This window comes from Dipodomys merriami, unplaced genomic scaffold (assembly GCF_024711535.1).
Source record: "Dipodomys merriami isolate MVZ:Mamm:240054 unplaced genomic scaffold, mDipMer1.0.p SCAF_2, whole genome shotgun sequence".
Taxonomy (NCBI): domain Eukaryota; kingdom Metazoa; phylum Chordata; class Mammalia; order Rodentia; family Heteromyidae; genus Dipodomys; species Dipodomys merriami.
This window is the reverse complement of record NW_027203381.1, coordinates 79,318,245-79,340,079: the sequence shown is the minus strand read 5'-3', so window position 1 is coordinate 79,340,079 and position 21,835 is coordinate 79,318,245. Positions and strand designations below refer to the sequence as shown.

Here is a 21,835-nt window from a genome sequence, read left to right as displayed (position 1 = left end):
GTTGTCAACATGAAGTCAGATGTGAGCTGGGGAGGTAGAACATCCTGTTCTGCAGGAAGCAGTTGGTTTTACCTGCCACACAGGGACGTCCTGCTCCAAAAACCATATCTGTGCCACATGCCAGAGGGTAATGCAGTCTTTGTGAGCAGGCCCTGGCCAGGGGCCCAACAGACTGGCAGCTAGAGATGGATTCAGCATCATTGTCTTCTGTCCTTCAGCAAGACAGAATCTTCAGGAAAGCTTTGCGGAACTCCACATTGAAGGTGGTATAAATCACAGGATTGAGGGCGCTGTTCATATAGCCTAGCCATGTTGTGGCTCTGTAAAGCTCTGGGGACACGTGGCATGCTTGACAGTGGGTATTAAGAACGTGGGTCAAGAAGAAAGGTAGCCAGCAGACAATGAAGGCCCCTGGGTTACAAAGGAAGAGAGAAACTGGGTAAGGAGTTTTGCTACCCCTTTGGTTACACCATGAAAACAGCTTACAGTTGTCTAGGCTGGAAGTTTTATATTACATCTACTTTTTCCAGTGACCTTAGGAAGTAGGTGTCATTATGCACATCTTTTCTCTTAGAAAATGACATGCTAATATCTTTACTTCAGGCCTTTGTTACAGAGCCAATGTTTGAGTTTGGACTTTAGGTAACTATGTACCAATATTTTCTCCTGCATTCAATTAAATTTATTTTGAATTTTCCTACTCAAGACATGATCCCTGTTTGGGTAGGGAGGAAGACCTTAAATATAGTATCTGTTAAGAATGACATTGCCCCATTTGTTAGGAAATGGAAAAACTTGGAAAAAATTATATTAAGTGAAGTAAGCCAGGCACAAAGAAACACAGGTCCCATGGTTTCCCTTATTTGCAATATCTCGTATAGGTATGAGTCAAGCGGAAAAGGTCAGATAATGTGATGTTAGGAAAATGAATCCTTAGATAGGTATTTTGATGTTTTTTTTTCTTTCATGCATGTGTTTCTAACGCATTTATAAGTTTATTTCTTTGTTGCTTTGTATGTCCCTCCCCCACAGTATAACCCCCGCTTTCAGTATAACTTATGGAGGAGATGGGGAAAAACAAGTCAAAAAAATATAGTATCTGTTGTTGAGGGATGACATCTAAGCGTGCTAATAAAGCCCCTAGCATATGAAACTATTTGGGCTTACCAATAATCTTGAATGAAATGAATTGCCTTTATTAGTGCTATATGGTACCTATGACTTATGAAGTTTCATTTTTTCTTTTTTTTTTTAATTGTATTTTATTTGTGAACATACTGTACAGAGGGGCTACAATTACATGGGCAGGATAATGCGTACATTGCTTACCAAGCATTGCAGCCTCCTCCTTTGTTTACCCTTCACTTCCCTTCCCCGCCTCCCCCCTCATCATTTTTTCTAAGTGAAGTTTATCTTTTCCTACTAAGAAATTAGTAGAAGAACTTCTATTGCATACAAAATAGGACATTTGGTAAACACAAGAAAGTAGAAAGACAAAAGGAACCACCCCTCACTCAACCACTTTTGACTCCTTGGTGAATTTCTTTTTAGTCTTTCCCCCACCCTGTAATTAAAATACCTAGATGTTATTATGCCATATGACAGTATTGTTATGTATCCTTATTTTTTTCACTTAATATTTTAAGGTAAGTAAAAGATGTATTAAATAATCATGTACTAGAGAATTTTGTTAAAGCAGTAGCATTTGATTTATGCATTATACTTCTATAATCCTATATACATTGTAATTCTATAAAATGCAGTTCAATTAGGAGTCTTAGGAAGCGTCACAAATTTCATGCAGCTATTTTGGATTTCTACTAGTGTTAAAATGTATATAGTAATCCTTTTCAATTATACTATACACGTTTTATAAATATGAGAGTCATTGCAATTTTCATTTCTGTCCAACGTGGCTACTCTAGAACCTGCCACCAGCTCCAGGTGAATGTGATGCAACCCAACCCAGCTCATGCAAGCTCACTTACCAAGCACAATGGCCACCATCTGGGTTGCCTTCTTCTCCCGAAGCGGGACCCCTCGAGGGTTCAAGGGAGCCAGCTTCAGAGATGTTGATAACCTGCCATTGCTGAGCTTTCGTACCTCTAAGCTGAGCTTAGGTGCCAAGGTGGGGCTCAGGGAGTTCTGCACCCTCTCCTCTCTTTTCTGTTCTTCTCCTTCTTGGAAGCTGGGCCGTCTCAAAGCAGTATCCTGACAGATACTATAGTAACGCTTCAGCTCCATATGTGCCCGGCCAGGAGACAGAGGCTACAAGGGTGACAAGAGAGGGTCTTGACATTTCTGGGGATAGTGTTTATCTTCTGTATGTCCCTGAAAGGGAAAGAAACTGCAAAGAAGGAAGAGGAGAACATTGCTGTATAAAACCTACAGAGGGCAAGGGGTAAGACCATGGCAAGTTATGGGAATGAAATCTGCTCCTGACTTTATAACTCACAAGTATTTGCTACACACAGCACAGTCAATCATTGCAACAATATATTGAAGAGGGCAGTGAAGGATAGTAGCCTGGCCTTTCTGAGTTAGACTGACCTGACTATAGACAGGAACATAGATAATGACAGCATTGGGATGTAGGTGGCAAAATCTGGAGTGCCAGTGCATGAAACTCTACACAGCAAATGATTCCATTTCTTCAAAAAGAAATAGTGCTGACAACAACAATGCTTAAGTGTTACAAGGGTATGGGCTTTATTTGAATTTGTATTCAGATCAACCAATCATAAAATTTCCAAAATTTAAACATTGATTAGATATTCAGTGATAATAGTGAATTCTTATTTCCAGTGTGTTTTGGCATTGGGATTACTCTTTATAAAAGTTTTCAAGGGCTGGGAAGGTGGTTCACTAGTAGAGCACTTGCCTTGCATGTATGAGGCCCTGGGTTCGATTCCTCAGCACCACATAAGCAAAAAGAAAAAAAGCCGGGAGTGGTGCTGTGTCTCAAGTGGTAGAGCGTTAGCCTTAAGCTGAAGAGCTGAGGGACAGCGCCCAGGCCCAGAGTTCAGGCCCCATGACTGGACCACCCCCCCAAAAAAAGTTTTCAAATCTTTGATGATCTTGTAGAAATATTTTCAGTTGAAAACGCTATATTTGGGATTTGTTTCTTAACAGATTAGTGTGTGTGTGTGTGTGTGTGTGTGTGTGTGTGTGTGTGTGTGTGTGTGTGTGTGTGTGTGTGTGTGTGAATATAGGAAAGGAGTATCAATGAAATAAGATGGGTCAAAAGTTAATAATTGCTGAAACAAACTGATAACAACTGTTATATTTGGCATTCTCTTTACATTTGAAATTTTCTTTGACATAAAGTTATGAAGAGAAAGACAAACTCAAGCTGTTCGTCTAAGCTTTCCACCTTAGTGGACATAATCTCTCAGCAAGGTGACTTAATATCTCTTCGTCTCATTTGCAAAACAGAAAAACAGAAAAGCAAAACCAATCAGCCAAACAAACACCTTGGGGAAATGGGTCTCTAAGAATAGAAGAAGGAAGGTGAATTTTTCTGGAATGTGGCTGGCGAAGGAACAGCCAAATGTATATCCAACATCTGAACTTCTTTCCGTGTTCAAAGGATAAAAGCCACAAGAGCCAGCTGTTCATTCTGTATCCTTTTCTGTTTCTCCAGGACTGAAGTTCTGCTATCTGAACCAAGTCTAAGGTATTGGAGATTCACACCTGAGACTTCAAACCAGAACTAGTGAAGTGAGGAGACTTCGGACTTGATTTACCAATGGTGACTTTCAGTGTCCCGGTTCCTAGGTCTTCTAACTAAATAATTCCTGGGGCATGAACAACCTCGGGAGCTGATCTTCAACCTTCTCACTAAGTCTGTTAGCTACCTGGCTAGCTTTTCTTGTCTACTCAAGTCAGTTGGTGTCAATACCTAAACACCTTGCTTCTTTTTCCCTAGTTCAAGAAATCTTGATTTCCATAAATACAATGTCAGCGCACTGTATACTCTAAACACGGTGGAAGGAATAAACAAATCCAAAACCTCATCAAGATGAGCTGTGTGCAACAGTTATTCTTCAGAATTCTAAAGGAATATGTTTTGAAAAAAAATTGGCTTTCATTTTGATGAGATTCCTAATAATTAATATAAGCATATTATGTTTTGACAATTTATAACCAAGATCATGTTTATGATTAATGTGGTACTTATTGATCCTCTAAAAAATGACAATATTTAGCTCCTGATGAGTTATTTCTGAAACTAAAGGATAATTTCAGTTATTTTTAAAACTGGGAATAAATTCCATTTCACTGGGGAACATTGTGCTTCTACTTTGTACTTGTAGACAGTCCTACAGGAGGAATTTGCTTCTTGTGTACATTGTTCAGTTCGTTCTGCATATCCTTGTCCCTGCCTCTGTGACTGACATGAGAAGCAGGTTCCTGTGTCACTGGCTGGCAGAGACCTCCCTTCCCAGATGGCAGGATGGAACCCAACGCTTCATACTCCTGGCAATGCAGCAGCTGGCTCACAAATCCCCCCTTTTTAGTCAACACTTTTCCTTTGGCCTTGAAGCCTCCTGAGACCTTGATCTGCCACTGGGAAAATTTAAGCTGCTTATCTATCTTTCATCATTTACAAAAAGGGCCTCTAATTACTACATCAAGCCTAGGTACAAAAAGTGGTTAATTAATTATACAGAGACTGGACAAGACTCAGACTCTCATCGTTGTGGGCTTGTGAAGTTTAACTCCCAATGCAGTACTCAGGGAGGTGAATATTGGTCTTTATATTTAACTTCTTCAGGCTCTATTCAATGCTCTGCTATCTGGAGGTTGTCAGGACTGGCTTAAATTGGAAAGGTAAGGGTTAGAACGACCATGAATCATCCTGTTTGCCCCCACACTGACTGGCAAAAAGGACATTTGAAAGTCTGCTTTATTCATTTATATCTTTTGGTGTTACCTATGTGTGTTTCATTGATGTCTCATTGCCTCTCTTGCAGGTGGCTCTGAATAGCTCCTCATACCATATCTGAGAATCATTGGCCTCGGTTACTGGAATCTAGGCCAATAGTCATAGGCCCTGTGAATACCATTTGATGAGTCCTATTCTGAAGCTTTATGGCAGATCCTGTCATCTATTAAAATGTAAGTGTGGGATTAAAGCTAAATTCTATTTGGGAACAGAATAAAATCAAGGTATGACTGAATTCTAGGGAAAGGTCTCATATTGCGTTCCTATGATCCAAGACATGGTCTACTTACCACTTGTCCTGTAGCATCTGATGGAAATCGAGCCCTTATTGAAAACTGCCGAATGGGGTGCAGCCTCAGACAGGAAGACTAGGGTAGGTTGAAGAAGAAACAGTTGCGAGCTAAGTTCCACATTGCTGAGGTGTATCGCTTGTAACCATGTAGCTTACATAACATACTTTGAATGCCTTGTGTTCCAGTACTGGCTTTGGGTCCTGGCCACCTCAGTTTATGAGGATCATCCATCTTGTTCTACTCAAGCACTGAAACTTCAACTTTGAGAGTCTTCCCTTCACTTAGTTCATCAGAGATTGATCTAGACACCCTAACTGGTTCTATCTTAAAGATTAAACTCAGTTCTTACTCTGTCTTACCTTTTCCTAAACAAATTGGATTTTTTGTTCTTATCTTCACAGCACTTCATATTTGGGTGCTTAATTGTCTGTACTTCACATGTGGCACACATTCCCTCCCCTCCCCGCCCCCCTCAGAGCCATGTGCAGTAGCTCTACTTGTAATTCCAGTTACTCAGAGGGCCAAGATTAGAAGGATAATTTTTTTTTTTCTAAACGAAACCAGGCAAAAAATGTTCACGAGACTATTTCAATGAAAGTGTGCAGTGATGTATACCTGTCATCTTAGTTACTGTCTAAACTGTAAAATAGGAATATTGTAGTCCAGGCCTGGGTCTGGGCATAAAGCCAGACTTTATTTCAAAATAACCAGGGCAAACTAGGGAGGAGCAGTGTTAAGATAGTTGGGGAGGCAGGGAGAATGATAGCAGGGTGACAATGATCAAGATGCATTGTACTCATAATTGAAATGTTGAGTTGAAGTCCCGTTGAACAACTACGTAAAGATAATTTAAAAGTTAAAAAAAATGGAAAATAACAAGTGCAAAAAAAAAAGCAACATTGGGCGTGTGGCTCGGTGTCTAGAGCAAGCAAGAACCCTGAGTCCAAATCCCAACTACTCTCCACCCCAAACTCCTACCCCCCAAACCAAAAGTATTCCTTCAGTTAGGAACTGTTCATAGATTTTGGGTGAAGGTAGGCTATATTTTCTGTCAGTATTACAAGCTCCATGAAGGCAGTGTCTGTGTAATTTTCCCAGATTCCCTTTACTAGTAGATTACAAGTAGCCCTTATTTATCCATTTATGGTGCTAAGCATAAGACAAGCAAGCTCCAAAGTTCTAATAATTGGAAGCTCAGTACTGAGCTTTTCAGATCCTAGAGAGATCCATCTCTTTCTACCAATCACAAAGGGGAGAAAAAAAAAAAGCTTCAGTGCATGCATGCTAGGATGAGTAGTTTGGACAGAAACTTGATGGAAGTGGGGGACTCCACCAACAGTTCAAAGTACAACTTGAACTGATTAAAAACCTCAACCAAGCAAATCACACAAAACCTCAAAACTTGTGGGACATCTGAATTGCTGGTCATTTGGAGTAAATGAAAGGCTCTGAAAGGAAGTAGAATCATCCAGAGACTGTCCTCTCGTCTTGCCCAGTGAGTTCTAGGAAGACTAAATGCACTCTTGAGATGTGATTTACTACCTTCAAAGCATAGGTAATGCCAGCAGATTAGAAGGTGGATTAAAGCTATATCTTCTGAGTGGTACGTGGACACAATCAGCCCCTGTGGCTGCAAACAAGGTTGGCTGGAAGAAGGCTAGGAAGTCCAGGGGTTGGTGCCAGCTTTCCTCTGCCCCTTCCAGGCGCTTACCTGCTGAGAGAAGCCAGGTCGGACACTGATGCATTGACTGTTCTGTCTCGTGAGGATCCGTTTTCTTCTCCTTTGTCTCAGCACCACGTAGATCCTGGCATAGACGAGGACAGTCACCCCAAAGGGCACATAGAAGGACACCACTGAAGAGTAGATGACAAAATCAGGGTTGGAGATGGAGCAGATGCTGGGGTCCCCTGTGGGTGAGAGATGGGAGAAGGCAACACAGTTTGCTAAGGATTGGGCCTCCGTGGGGAGCCCTGAGTCTACACTTCCTCCACCTTTTCATGATGGGGAGGGTGGGACAGGACATGTAGTCTCACATGCCTATTAAATAAGCTCAAGGGCAGGAAGCCAATTCATCGTTGTGTTACTTGCAGTTCATTGACCAATAATTATATGCCAGACATTGCTGCGCACTGGGGCTGCGAGATGAATTAAACACTGTGTCTGCCTTTGTGAGCAAACTATTTGGATAAGCAATGATCTCTGTGTGGCACGGTCAGTGTCACATAGAGCATTGCAGCCCGGGAGGCTGGGGAGGGTCCCTGAGCAGGTGAGCAGAAGCCCAAGAAGGGATGTTCCAGAAAAGGGCCTGCTGGTATGGAGGCAGGAAGAGAAGATGGCTTCTTTTAACCCAGGATTTTGGGTAGGTGATGGCTGAATAGAAGACAGGCGTTTGCTTTTGCAGGAAATCCCAGCACTTGGCCAGGGAGGAATGGAAAGAGAACTGATTAAGATATGGTCACAGAGGAAAATGTGAATCCTGAAGAATCCTCATCACTGTTCTATGTGACTCCTGCCACCCTGTAAGATGTCCCAATGGCTTGGTCTTCACTAGCAAGTGTGGAGATTCCCCCAGTGCACAAGAAGGGACCAGAAACTTGCCCCTCTTGAAAACAAAAAGGGAAGTAAGCTAATAACTACTAGACCACAGGTCATGGGCTCTTTATGTATTATATTTCACAATTGTTACATCAACAGTACATTAGGCAGATTCCATGACTGTTTGTATTTTCAGATGAGCAGACTAAAGCACAGAGAGATTCAAAGCCACACAGACTGAAAAAGAGATCTCTCTTGCTAGTCTTACCCACATACTTCTTAGCCCGACATTAAAATTTTACAGATGGAATACTATGGGTTTTTGTTTGTTTGTTTGTTCTTTTGCTTTTCCTGTGACTTGAACTTAGGGCCTGGGCACTGTCCCTGAGCTGTTGCTGCTGCTTCCTCCTTCTCTTCCTCCTCCTCCTCCCCTCCTCCTCCTCCTCCTTCTTCTTCTTTTCTTCTTTTTTTTTTTTTTGTGGTCGTGAGGTCTGAACTTTGGGCCTTGGCCTGTCCCTTACCTCTTCAGCTCAAGGCTACTACTCTACCACTTGAGCCACAGCACCACTTCCAGCTTTTTCTGCTATGTGGTGCTGAGGAATCAACCCAGGGCCTCATGCATGCAAGGCAAACCCTCTACCACTGAGCCACCTTACCAGCCCTCCCTGAGCTTCTTTTTGCTCAAGGCTAACACTCTACCACTTGAGCCACAGCACCACTTTTGGCTTTTTCTGTTTCTGTGGTACTGAAGAATCAAACCCAGGGCTCCATATATGCTAGGCAAGCTCTCTTCCACTAAGCCATATTTCCAGCCCGTGAATACCGTGTTTTTAAAGCCAGAGTTAGAAGTACATTTATTTGTGTTAAAAAAGAGAGAGAGAGAGACATACACACATATGCCTGAGTATGCTTGTTACAAGCATTATCTTTCAAGAATATCAGTGTTTGCTTCTAGGGAAGGGATAGAGACATGAGGAAGGAAAGAGATCTATATAAGAGTATGTCCATCTTTCATTACACCGTATGAGTGTTTTCATCTTGTGCAAGCATTTATTTTTACATTAACATTTTGAAAGTGTATGTATGAGTGAGATAGAGAGCAGAGAGAGGGCGCACAGTTATTTCAGGATCACTGACCATGATGGCCCTCGTTTATAATCACAGAACTTGGACTGTCATCCTTCTCTCCTCTATTGAAGTAGCTGCTGCCTGCTTTCTGATCAAACTTTGCAGCTCCCCACAGACTTTCCGTGCTATGTGGTCTTGAGGATTGCACAATAGGCAGAGTGACACTGAGTGGGGCCCAGGCTGCCACAGGCCCAGTGTGGGTGGGCATCCTGTTACTAGGGAGGCAAGGGGGCTGTGAGGAGCACTGCACAATCGATTCTGGGAGCACATCTGTTGAGTCCTCTACAGGTGGCTTGGGCTTTAAAAACCTGGAAGCCTTCCTCAAAACAAACCACAACAGCAATGTACAGAGAAGTATGTCATTTTATGACATGAATGTATGAATAATGAATAAATAAAAATGTGCAAATGTGAATTCTATCTAAGCATATAAATACTGACTGAAGGATAATGGGGAAGTATGTGTGTGTGTGTGAGAGAGAGAGAGAGAGAAAGAAAGAGAGATCTCATTTTCTAAGATTAGAGGTACTTAACATTTAAGACAGAAAGGATGATGGTGAAGATTCATTTACTTATTCATTTGGCAAACTTTTATCGCACACTATGTTCAAAGCTGTGATCTATGTAATAAAAAAAATAAATCTACTATGGGTCTAAGGCTTTTGTGGGCTAACCTGGTCACTTGAGCTCCTGTAGTAATGTGAATAGCAAGGTCAAAAGGAGGTTGACTTGAAACATTCATCAACTTCACACTCACGGAATTATTTGACCTTTATGGATTCCAGAGAGGGGAGATGCCTGATGAATCTGATTGTAGGATGAGCCATTATCCTTTTACCTGTATGCTTCTATTCTTCTCTTAACTTATTGCACAACCAAGCTTTTCTGAGCTTTTAGGGTTCTGAAAGCCAGGTGAGATGTTCTATTGTAAAATCAAATAAATAGCACTCCTGCACTTCTTTTATTTAAAAAAAGAAAAAAAGAAAGAAAGAAAAAAGAAAAATCAAGTCAGTGGATAGGATGTGCTTAACTCTTTAAGTTTTTCTCCCTCTGAAGCTTTCTTAAACCCTTGTCACTAGCTATTGCTTATTCATCCTAGAATTTTTTTTAAAATAACACAATAGCTATCTGATTTAGAAGAAATTCCAATGCTAGTTATTTTTCTTATCTGTGAAATGAAAGGATGGAATGGCTCATTCTGAGATTGTTAGGAGCCTCCCACATCAACACCCCACAAGCTCTAGCTTTCTTAGAGGCTGTTGATGTGCTATTTGACAAGCCTGCAGGGCCGCAGCTGGGAGCTAGGGCAACACTGGCACGCCAGGCCCCACAGCCTTGAAGCGTCCTGAGACACAAGATCCCACCCCTGGATGCCTTTTTCTCAGACAATAGGAGCAAGTCCAAGTTGAACTTGGACTAAAAGTTCAACTCTTCTCTATATTCTCTAACAATTTACAACCATATGTGGCAGCACATGTCCTTAAAAGAAGAATTCTACCAGAAGGTTCGTTTTGTGTGTGTGTGTGTGTGTGTGTGTGTGTGTGTGTGTGTGTGTGTGTGTGTGTGTGTGTGTGTGTGTGTGTGTGAGTGTGTGTTGTGGTTCTTAAAGCCTAGCTAGTTCCCACAACAGTTGTTACTGGTAGTACTCTATACCCTTTTCTCCTTTAGTTTGAAGAGAAGGAGCAGGGGGAAAACTGGCTGAAAGAAATCATTTATGTTGGGTTTTCAAGTGACTATAGAAACTTTCTTATAGCTGGGGAATGCTGAGGGACCCACAGTTTATTGAGCTAACGAAGCCACACTGTGAAGGTTAGGCTAGGGCAGAAGATGCCTGGCCTCTGCTGCCTGAACTCCACTCACTAAGCCCCTGACCCAGGAAGGAGCTCTGGTAGGCTGGACAGCCCGAGGGGAGAGGCTGCCCACTGGGGTTGGAGGAGGATGCAACAGCAGAGCTGCATTACAGCAGGGTGTCAGTCACGTGGCCGCTCAAGCAGAGAAAAGCCAGACCTTACTAGAACCAGCTGGGACCAATATGGCCCACAAAGATGACCTTCTCTTGTCATTTGCTTTAGGATAACAGCATCTCCGCATCACTAGCCTTGCAAAATTTCCGGTTCCTATTATACATCTGACATCATCTCATAGCCAAGAACCCCATGGAAGGACACACCGGGGAGCAAACTCCATTCTGAGAAAATCCCTGATCAAGTCTGTGCCTTAGATTATGAACTATCCGCTTCTATCAAGCTTGGCTGTGGCATGTGCTTCCTCAAATCCCGGTGTCAGGGATGCACTCTGAGAGCCTCTGTACTTACTCCTGACATGAGGGATTTTGGTTTGCAATAAAAGATGGACTTTGTCTGGTCTCTGAATTTTTTTCAGGTGGTGACAAGAACCTGGAATATATTGGGTAGAAGCCTCAGTCTTTCCATCCGTCTCTGAGACCTCCTTGGTCCTTACCCCCAGCAATAGAAAGACAGTTGTTTAAATCTTCCCAGGAGCAGATGTGTACACTTTGAGGCACAGAAAACTTTTCTAGGAAGTGGTGCTGTGGCTCAAGTAGTAGAGCACTAGCCTTGAGCACAAAGAGGCTCAAGGACAGGGCCCAGGCCATAAGTTCAAGTCCCACAACTGACAAAAAAAAGTATAAGCTGGGTGTTGGTGGCTCATACTTATAATGCTAGCTACTCAGGAGGCTGAAATCTGAGGATCACAGTTCAAAGACAACCTGGGCAGAAAAATCTTTCTTTTTGGTCGGTTGTGGGGTTTGAACTCTGGGCTTGGGTGCTGTCTCTGTGCTCTTCAGCTCAAGGAGAGTTCTCTACTGCTTGAGCCACAGCGCCACTTCTGGTTTTATAGTGGCTTATTGGAAATAAGAGTCTTATAGACTTTCCTGCCCGGGCTGGCTTTGAACTGCGATCCTCAGATCTCAGCCTCCTGAGTAGGTAGGACTACAGGCGTGAGCCACTGGTGCTCGGCTCTGGGCAGAAAAGTCTGTAAGACTCATCTCCAGTTAACCACCAGAAAAATTGAGAGCATTCAGACTCTGAGTTCAAACCCAATGACCACCACCACCACCAAAAAAAAAAAAAAACCCAAACCTTTTCTAATAAATAGTAATAACAATGACAGATCATATGTATTAAGCTGCACAGTGGACTTGGCATCTGACCACACAATCTGAATAACAGAGGCCTTAGTACAGTGTAATCTTTAGAATTAAAAAAATTAGAGGGAGGTTGTGAGAGAAGTAACCTGCAAGAACAGGTTCGTTTGTTTGTTTGCTCAATTACAAATCTGAAGTTCTTTTTGGAAAACTTGTCCTGAGTTCTGTTTCTGGGATGATAATGATGTCACTGGTGGCATGACATTGCGGTTAACTCATCATTCTTTGAGTTTGATGTTGACATTAACTGGGATGCCTGTCAACTGTGGGGTCTGGAGATGGTTTCAGCTTTTTCCAGGGTGTGTGTGTGTGTGTGAGAAAGAGAGTGAATATGATGCCTCCATCAGCCTCTGAGCATGAATGGCTATAGTAGCCATACTCAGCTCAGCAAAGGTTGGTGGAATGTAACTTTGTTACCAGTGGCAGAGAGTTCTTCATTCAAATTCCCACTTAAAAGACATTTGCACATAGAAATAAGGTTACATCTGGTGGCTCACACCTGTAAAGCTAGCTACTTAGGAGGCTGAGCTCTGAGGATCGTGCTTCAAAGCCAGCCCAGGCATGAAAGTCTGTAAGACTCTTATCTCCAATTAACTACCAGAAAACTGGAAGTGGCACTATGGCTCAAGTGGTAGAGTACTTGCCTTGAGCTGAAGAGCTGAGGGACAGCGCCCAGGCCCAGAGTTCAAGCCTCATGACCACCACCACCACCACCAACAACAACAACAAAAGAAATAAAGTTACAGAAGTGATTTAGTTGTGCAACTAAGTCATCAAGCATGTTTAATGCTCTGCACAAAGGGGGATTATAGTGTCACAGAGTCAGCTGCTACCACAGCACTGCAAGATGCAGCTTTGATGTGTGTGTGTATGTGCAATTAAAATATGTGTATGTCATGCAGTTAAAATAAGGAAGTAACAAGTGAAGAAGAATAACAAGATAATCACAGTATCAAATCTTAGGAATACTTTAAGTGAACCAGGCAAACACCAACATACCTCCAGCTGGGCTTGCTTGGAGGTATGTATGATTCAACTGGTAAAGCACCAGCAAAACAAGTATAAGGCTCTGAGTGAATGATTATAAGTGAAGATTTGTCTATATTTATATGTAGTACATTATATATAACATGAATATACTTATCTGGATCAAAAACAGAACCAAGTAGAAATTGAACAAACCAATTCGAATGGACAAAATAAATTCAGGTGAATAACACAACTCTAGCCATCTAGTTCTTTCTTAGCAAACACAAAGTGTGCATTGTCAATAGCTTTTATAAAACATACAAATTTCCTGAGGCTGAAAAATGGACATGGGATACGCATAGAAGGCACTGATTCACATGATGTGCAAATTTGGATGGATGCCATACGCTTAAATTCCAAAGCATCTCAGATATAAACTCCATCCATCCATCCCATCCATCCATCCATCCATCCATCCATCCATCCATCCATCCATCCATCCATCCATATATCCATTTGATCCACTTAGGTACACAATCTACCAACTATCATAATCAAAATTAAAAATATACTTTGATAATTTGAGAATCTATATGAGTTCTCAAGTGTCAGGAATAATTCTTATTATTGAAAAAGTTAGGTATAGATAGCCTATTGGAGGCATAGCTCAACAGTAAGAGTGCCTGTTCAGCAAGCACAAAGCCCTGAGTTCAAATCTCATACTGCAAAAATAAAAAAACAAATGTCTGCTTAGAAATAATATATAGCCAACTCAAAGACTTTTTATATTTTATTTTGCCAGTCCTGGTGCTTGAACTCAGGGCCTGAGCACTGTCCCTGAGCTTCTTTTGGTCAAGCCTAGCACTCTACCACTTGAGCCACAGCACCTTTTCTGCTTTTTCTGTGTATGTGGTACTGAGGAATCGAACCTAGGGCTTCATGCATGCTAGGCAGGCACTCTACCACTAAGCCACATTTTCAGCCATACTTTTTATAATTCATTATTTTGCATTGTAAATGTGTTATCTTTTCATTAGCAAACCTTAGCTGAATTATTAACATAGTTTCACTTTTAAACTGTTACATTTCTTCAAATGAGTACAATAACATTTCTTTCTTTTTGGGGGGGGGGGTCCGGTCGAGGGGCCTGAACTCTGGGTCTGGGCGCTGTCCCTCAGCTCTTCAGTTCAAGGCTAGCGCTCTACCACTTGAGCCACAACGCCACTTCCGGCTTTTTATTTTTCTGCTTATGTGGTGCTGAGGAATCGAACCCAGGGCCTCATGCATGCAAGGCAAGCGCTCTACCACTGAGCCACCTTCCTAGCAGCATTTCTTTCAAAGTAAGAATATGTCAGGTTTTTTATTAAGTGGGAAAATATTTTGCCCCTGTGCCAATACTTGATAAGATTTTGCATTATATTTTATTTATATCCAACAAAAGGAAAATGCTTTGCAGTCTACAGCATTCTCTTTTGGTTGCAAAAAGCCCATTGATCAGACTGGGCTGAGAAATGTCAGGGGTGGCCGTCACTGCCAGCCACGTGGGGGTGCTGTGAATCTCTAGGTGCTCTCAGGGAAGCCTCCGCTCTTACCTGTAGTGTTGAAGCCGAAGAGGAGAGGGCAGGACACAGCAAAGGCCAGGACCCACACAGCTGTGATCATGAGGGCCACACGTCGACAGGAACTCTGCCCTGTGCCATGCTGATAGTGAACTGGCATGACCACTGCAGTGTACCTGTGAAAACAAGGGCAGAGGTGTCAGGCTTGAAACAGGATGTGGAGCCATTGTGACAACAAGTTGAAAGAGGTTACTAAAGAAGGAACCAGGCCAGCACATGTCAGAGAGGAGTTAGCAAAGTGTTGGTTGAATGAAAAGAGAAAGGCTGAGATGACAAAGTTCTTGAGAGGAAGAGCAGAGAAAGGAAGGAAGAACATAAACAATATAATAGCAGCAGGTTGCTGGGAAGTTTCTGAGTGATTTTTCCAGCACCAGCAGCTCCAAGTCCCGTCTCCTTTATTTCACAGACTCTTGATGCAGGTCTGGGGGCCTTTAACTTTCTTTCATAGCTTTCTAAATACTCCTGTCCTTCAGGAAGATGTTTTCTCCCTGCTTGTATCCTAATACAAATTCTGCCCTCAAAGTGAGTGTTTCAACTAATAGAGGCTTTGAAAATAGATCTGAGTAATAGCCCGATGGAGGTTTATTTAAAAATCGTGTCTTTTTGCTTTTACACGAGGTGTTAGTCAACCTTTTTCTTAGCAGTGATAAACACTGGAGAGCTAAAGGTTTCAGTCCTTGATTAGCTGGCTCATTACTTTGGGTGTGCCATGAGGCAGGACATTATGGCATTAGCAGCCTTCTCCTCCCCAAAGAAGAGGAGATTTGGGGAGATCAATGATGCACTCAGAGCCAGAAAATTGGGGTGGCCCTATAGGGCTAGATCTCCCAGTTCTAAGTACCCCATCCCGTTGGCTGAAGCACAGAACAAGATTTCCCCAGGAAAGACCACGTGGCAAGAGTACTTGCAGAGCACTTCTGAACGCTCAAGCGCTGAATTTCCTCAATAACTGGATACTTGTAATTGCCTGGGATGAGAAGAGGGGATAGGAAGGTCCTGCTAAAAATGCAGATTCCCAGGCCAGGCCCCTAGAGATCTTAATGCGGTGTGTTTTTTTCCTTTGTCTTATTTCCTTGCGATGTTGGCGATGGAACCGGGGCTTGTGCATGCTAGGCAAGAGCTCTCTCTATCACCCAGTGACATCCGGGGTCCAGAGATGAGTATTTTTAACAAGCGAATGTATCTTATCACTAGACAAGTTTGAGGAAGTCTACCTTAGGGGAGACTTCTGTCAAAGATTCCTAACTTGGTAAGAAGTCAGAGACAAGACTACAATGTATCACTGTCACAGCACACTTTCTTTTTGAAAGCATGATTCAACCCGTTAGCATAAACGAGGCCCTCGCCCGCTTTGCCCATGCTGTTCCAGAATCCGCCATCAGAGGGCACCAGAATGCAGCAAGAAGGCTGCCAGCTCTGCTGGGGTGAGAAGTTCACGGCTCACCTGGGGGCTCTCCAGGCTCTGCGGGGAGGGGCAGGCGGGAAACCCTCCCCCGCACCCCTCCAGGTGCCTGCGGGGACCCCAAGTCCTATCCGGGTAGATTGTTGAGCCTCTGGTTTCCTCTCGGAGCGATGGCTGATGACCGATCGGATGACCGACCGCGAGCGTCAAGCACCGCCTTGGGCTTGGCCCGGGGCCGCCGGTGCGCGCAGGCCTGCCGGGCGGTCTGCGCGTTCCGGGGCCAGGCCCGCCGGGCGATCTGGGCGTTCCGGGACCCGCGGACCCGCAGTGCCGCGGTCCCCGCGCCCGCTGCCAGCCCGCCTGCCTTGTGTTCGTGCTTTCTTAGGGTGGCGAGGTCCGTGCGCTTTGGAGATAAGGGACCGGGGTGGGGGGGTGGGGTGGGGTGGGGGGGGTGTCTTCTCTCTGTCCCAGCTCTGAGGCTTTCCCGTGTGACTGAACTTCGTTACTCCAGTGCCCCGTACTTATTTAAACACTGAAGACACAGTATGATCGTTACCTTACATATTGTGCTAAGGGATCAGCGATTGTTCGTCTCGGTGAATTGATGTCTCTGTGTGTATGTAACTCCTGATTATTGGGGAACATTGACTTTATCAAACGAACAGGAGGGCAGGCGTTCCTCATCACAGTCTGAGGCAGCTGCTGTTATGTCTATTGCACAGATGAGGAAACCGAGACCCTGCAAGTTTGATGGACTTGCCCGGAGTCCCTGCTATTTAGGCCTTCCAGAGCTATAGGGACTTAGAGTGAGACTCACAGATGTCTTTGAACAGTAGGACAGTTTCTAGAGTACAAGGAGGCAGACAGGCTAGAGATAGGGTGCACTGCACACCTGTAATCCTTCAACTTTGGAGGTGGAGGCTGGAGGGTCATGAGTTCAAGGCCAGCCTGGACTATGTATTGCATCCCTGCCCGCCCCCCTGCCCCAAATCCCCAAACAATTACAAAACAAAACAAGAGCCCTGGGATGTCATTCAGTAGTAGCATGCCCATGGTCCTATGTTCAATTCCCAGCACCCAGAAACAACACAATGACAGGCTGGCTGCCTCCTTGCTTTTCCGCATTTACTAGCTCTGCGATCATGACCTGCTTATGGATGCATTCTGGCCTACAAATCAGTATTGGTAAAATGCATCAGGGAACCTGCCTTGCTGAATTATCAAGAGGACTAGCGATAAAGAATGAAAAGCTCTAAGTGCCTGGCACATTGTACATACTAAATAAACAGTAGCTATTTTGATTGCTGTTGCTTGTAGCTTCATACAAGCTAGAATTAGCTAGGCCATTGAAGAAGTTAGGATTGTGTTTCATTTAGCCTGAGAAAACTGTACCTATAGAGTCCAGCTGCAGGCATTGCCCCCTCCCTAATGCCCCAGCCCTACCTTCACTAATAAAGGGATTCATCATAGCAATTTAGTAAGTAATAGTGGCAGAGGCAGAAGAATTGGGTCCTACTCTCACACCTGTACAGAAGCTATAGAACCCTCTGAAAGCGAGGACCAATTCTGCTCAGATGGGTGAACTGTGATTGGCTTTGACTCCCAGTTGCATCAGGGGTGGGGTGGAGGGGGACCTATCTATCTATGGAAGATCTTAGTACTCTGGCCAAGATCGACTTCCAACCAGAGCCCTGTCCCAAAGTGGGAGCAGGGGTGGGATGGGGGTGGAAAGGAGGAGGGCACCTCTTTAGGGAAGCTGACAGTGTGAGTGGGGGTGGGGAGTGGGGGGGGGGAGGCCTGCCTGGGTGGGAGGGCCTTACTCTCACTCCCCTGCCTGAGTTTAATGAGCCCCAGATCTCGGGGAGGGTTGCTTTTCACCACCTTTTATTTGGTCAGACAGGGGGTTCAATAAATCTTTAGTTCCGTGGCCTCCCCTCGTGGAATTGTTGAAGGAGAAAGCCTTTTGCAAATGACTGGAAAGCCCTTTGCAAATAGAAAGTGCTTATTTAGATGCAAACGAAAAATCCAAGGTGCCTGTGACTCATCTGGTACCTATTGTGCTTGCTGCAAAGACAGGAGGCTTGCTTGTGTGATGGGTGCCATTTGAGAGCCACTTAAAGAACTCCCTGGTGAATGAATTTGGTTGCATTATTCCTGGGCTCCTCTCTGAGGACTCTAATTTTCACTGCTTGGTTGTGTTCTTCCTCTTCTGACACTTTCTCAGCCATCTCCCTGAGTTAACTCTGACCCCAGGATGCAGCAGGAGGGGGCGGGGGGGGGGTGACCTACTGCGAAGCCATGGAGCCACAAGGTGGGGGCTTGGACTCAGAGCGAGGACTTCCCTCTCTGCTTTTTTAAAACAAGAAAAGGCGGCTTTAATCCACAGATCTGGACCTAAGAATCTAATGACAATAGTATTACTTGTTTTCAACAGCCCCCCCTTTTTTTTATCATTTCCTTTTCTTCTCTATCTCTTACCACCCTGTTATTACAGACCAGGGCTTCATGACCAAAAATTACTGAATCCATTTGGTCAAGTTTGTCAGACTGGTGACTGGCATTGTGTGAAAACCAAGGGTCCGTGTGAATGACTGAATTGCTAATGAATTGACCAGCTATCTGGCATCACATGAACAGATTTTAATGCGGTGTACTGCAAACTGCTGTGAGGGATAATGGAGGCAGCTTTTTCTGAGGCTTATTTTTCATTCCTAGAACAGGGAGGGGGCTTCATTTGGAGGTCTGGTGAAGATAGGTCCATAATGAAAAGAAGTCCTTAGGTCCCTGGGATCGAAGGCATGGCTTGGCCTTTCAGGTTCCAGGCAGATGGATGCTGTGAGTTATGGAAAATTTCCTATATGGCACACAAGCCAGTTGAAGCTTTATTTTTGTTCATTGCCTTTGAAATGTGTCGTGTGAAGATGTGTGTGGGAACCTAGGCCGCTGCAAAATGGAGAACAGTGCCCCCTTCTGGCAGGAAAATTGTAAGAAGATACCCTCTCAGGACCTACTCAGGACTTGGAAAATGAAGCCCTGGCTGAATTCTGTTCCCACACTCCTCTTCATGATACAACTCCTCAGTCTCTCCCTTAGGCCTCTCTCTCTCTCTCTCTCTCTCTCTCTCTCTCTCTCTCTCTCTCTCTCTCTCTCTCTCTCTCTCTCTCTCACACACACACACACACACACACACACGTGTGTGTGTGTCTGAGACTGTGAGGTGGAGCGGATGGGCATAATATAAGAAGATAGGGAGGATAGTCAGGAACTACCTCCATTTATATAATTGCCTCTCCTTACAGGTTAACCTTTTACCCTCTCCTGAGCTTTCTGAAGATGCCTATCTGTGATATTAGCAGGCTAGTGTAGGCTGATAGGTAGATAGCTGATAGCTGATAGCTGGACCCAAGATGTGCCGCCATTACAAGATTTCATTCCCTACAACTGAAGATGGCTCTTAGGTTGGACCAGATACGATTATGGTCTTACATCCTTAGGGAACCCACTCCCCTTAACAAAATCAAACATGTCTCTTGAGGCACAATGCTCACTATGACCTCCTGCTGGTGGTGCTGAGAGCAAAGAGGAGCTAATTGGCAGGCCCCTGTCCTAGTCCTATTCAGAGCTCAAGTGTATGTCTTCCCACAGCAAGGGAGTCCCTACAAAGGTATCAATACATTTGAGGACAGGTTTCAGACGAGATCCTCAAGTTTTTCCCCCCCCCCAGTAACCTCATCCTATTGGATAACATAATCTCAGGCAAGTTCCCCCGCCCCCCCCCAGTAACCTCATCCTATTGGATAACATAATCTCAGGCCTCGACAACTTTGGGCTGTACCCGAAGAACAAGAGGAGCCCTTGGAACATCCCATTCACTGGTAACAAACATTGGCAGCTCCAGCCAAAGGCCACTGAATTTAGCTTAATACTCCTCACTCAAGGCTCCATAACAGGCATAGCAAGGAGATTCACAGGTGACAGGAACCTGGGCTTAACAGAACAGTTTGGGATGGTAGAGCTGACAATAAGGCAAAACAGTTGCAGCCAACGACTTCCGTAAACAACCCATTCTCCCAAACATGTACCAAACACCCAGAAATTATACAAAGGGCTTAGATATGAGAGCTAAAAATATTATAATGTCTCTATCTCATCAGTTTTTGACAGCTCTATTGAAATATAATGCACATATGGCACAATTAATTCCCTTCCAGTGTACAATTTAATTTTTTTGGTATATTTATGGGATTAGGCAACCATATCCTCTATTTTTAAACTACTTTTCAATGGCATTATTTCTAACAGGGTGGACATTTTTCTTTTCATTTTCCTTCTCACTTGGAGAGCTAATCCAGGTTGGTTTGCAATATCACCAAAGGGAAGGCTTTTCATGTGCATTCGTTATGTTATTCTTTTAGTTTTTGTTCAGTACATGGAAGAAATTTCAGATTATTGATGGAAAAGGCACAGCTCTAGGCCATATGAGAAAAGGCCAGCTGCATGTATGACAATGTAGTAGCAGAGAAAGCAGTGTGAGGGCTCAGGGCACCTGAATCAAGCAGTGTAGAAGGGGCCTATAAATAAGGACATCCCAAGAGGATAGAGCATGAGGAGGATATGGGAAAACCCCAAAAAAGAAGAGGTTAATAAAATCGACTGAGCGAGCTGCAGTGGCTCATGCCTGTAATCCTAGCTACTCAGGAAGCTGAAATCTGAAAGCTGACATTTGAAGCCTATTCAGACAGAAAAGTCTGTGAAACTTTATCTCCAGTTAACTAGCAAAATGTTAGACTGAAGGCACGACTCAAGTGGTAGAGCATTACTGTGAACAGGAAAGCTGAGCAAAAACTGGAGTTGAAGCCTTAATACCTTTACACATACACACACATACAAAAATAAAAGGACTGAAGCCATGGATTTTGAATAGGGTAATGTAAACGAGGGCTACAATTGTGGGGTGTGTACTTCTGAGGGTTGGTGATGTTACTGGCACATCAAATTTAAGTAGGGGATGGCAAAGAAAAGAAAGATTCAGTTGAGCTTGAAAAAAGGTCTGCAAAATCAGACTTTTTAAGTAGAGATTGCTTGAGTGTGGGATATTAGGAAAAGAGAAGGAGTCCAACGAAACCCAGCATTCTGAGACAAAGATGGTATCATTGAGAATTAATCAAATCAAGACAGTTTGTGCTTGATTAACAAACAAACAAACCCCAAAGCTCTATAATATTTTGTGTTATAGAAACCAATGTGTTATTCAGGCAGCAACATAATCTGAAATTTGGGGATGTCTGCAGGGGTATAGGTAGAGATTTGGTAAGGTTAGCAAACAAATCTTATTAATTTGAGTACAATAGTCATTAATTCAAATGTAGGCATGGCCCCATCCCAGCTGTGTAACTTTGGCAAATGCTTTAACCCAGAGGAAATGGAGATTATATTAGAATTTAAGAGTTAGTAGTTACGATAAACTGAATTAATCCATGCTAAAGCTTAACATAATGCAATAAATTCTCAATAGATGGCAGGTCTTACTTGGGGTTGTCTTTTGGAACCATGGCGAGATATTGAAGTCATTGGGAAGGAGAGAAGAGGTGAAGGGAGCAGGAGGCTGTTGAGGGCTCAGATGACCGCCCTGCCCCGGGGTTCCCAGTGTGCCTGGGGATCCCTTGTGTCAATTCTAAGTCTTAGGCAGTGGGGGAGAGAATGAAGAGTAGAAGATTGAAAGGGGAAGTGAGAAACAGAAGGACGGAGAATCTGAGTGCTTTTAGGGATGGCTC

General features: G+C 43.7%; 1 protein-coding gene across 2 annotated transcripts in view; it reads right to left on the bottom strand.

The window, feature by feature from the left end:
• Nucleotides 1-212: 212 nt before the first annotated feature.
• Drd3 (dopamine receptor D3) overlaps nt 213-21,835 on the bottom strand; it is a 41,288-nt gene continuing 19,665 nt past the window's right edge. The window contains exons 3-7 of one of the 2 annotated variants that reach the window (XM_070028720.1): nt 14,633-14,775; nt 6,953-7,149; nt 2,136-2,268; nt 1,989-2,039; nt 213-411 (exon numbers count right to left, since the gene is read on the bottom strand). In XM_070028720.1, the coding sequence (XP_069884821.1) occupies nt 215-411; nt 1,989-2,039; nt 2,136-2,268; nt 6,953-7,149; nt 14,633-14,775 (721 nt within the window). In that variant the 3' untranslated portion in view covers nt 213-214. Of the gene's footprint in view, nt 412-1,988; nt 2,269-6,952; nt 7,150-14,632; nt 14,776-21,835 lie in introns of both variants that reach the window. The other variant, XM_070028719.1, reaches the window with a different exon arrangement.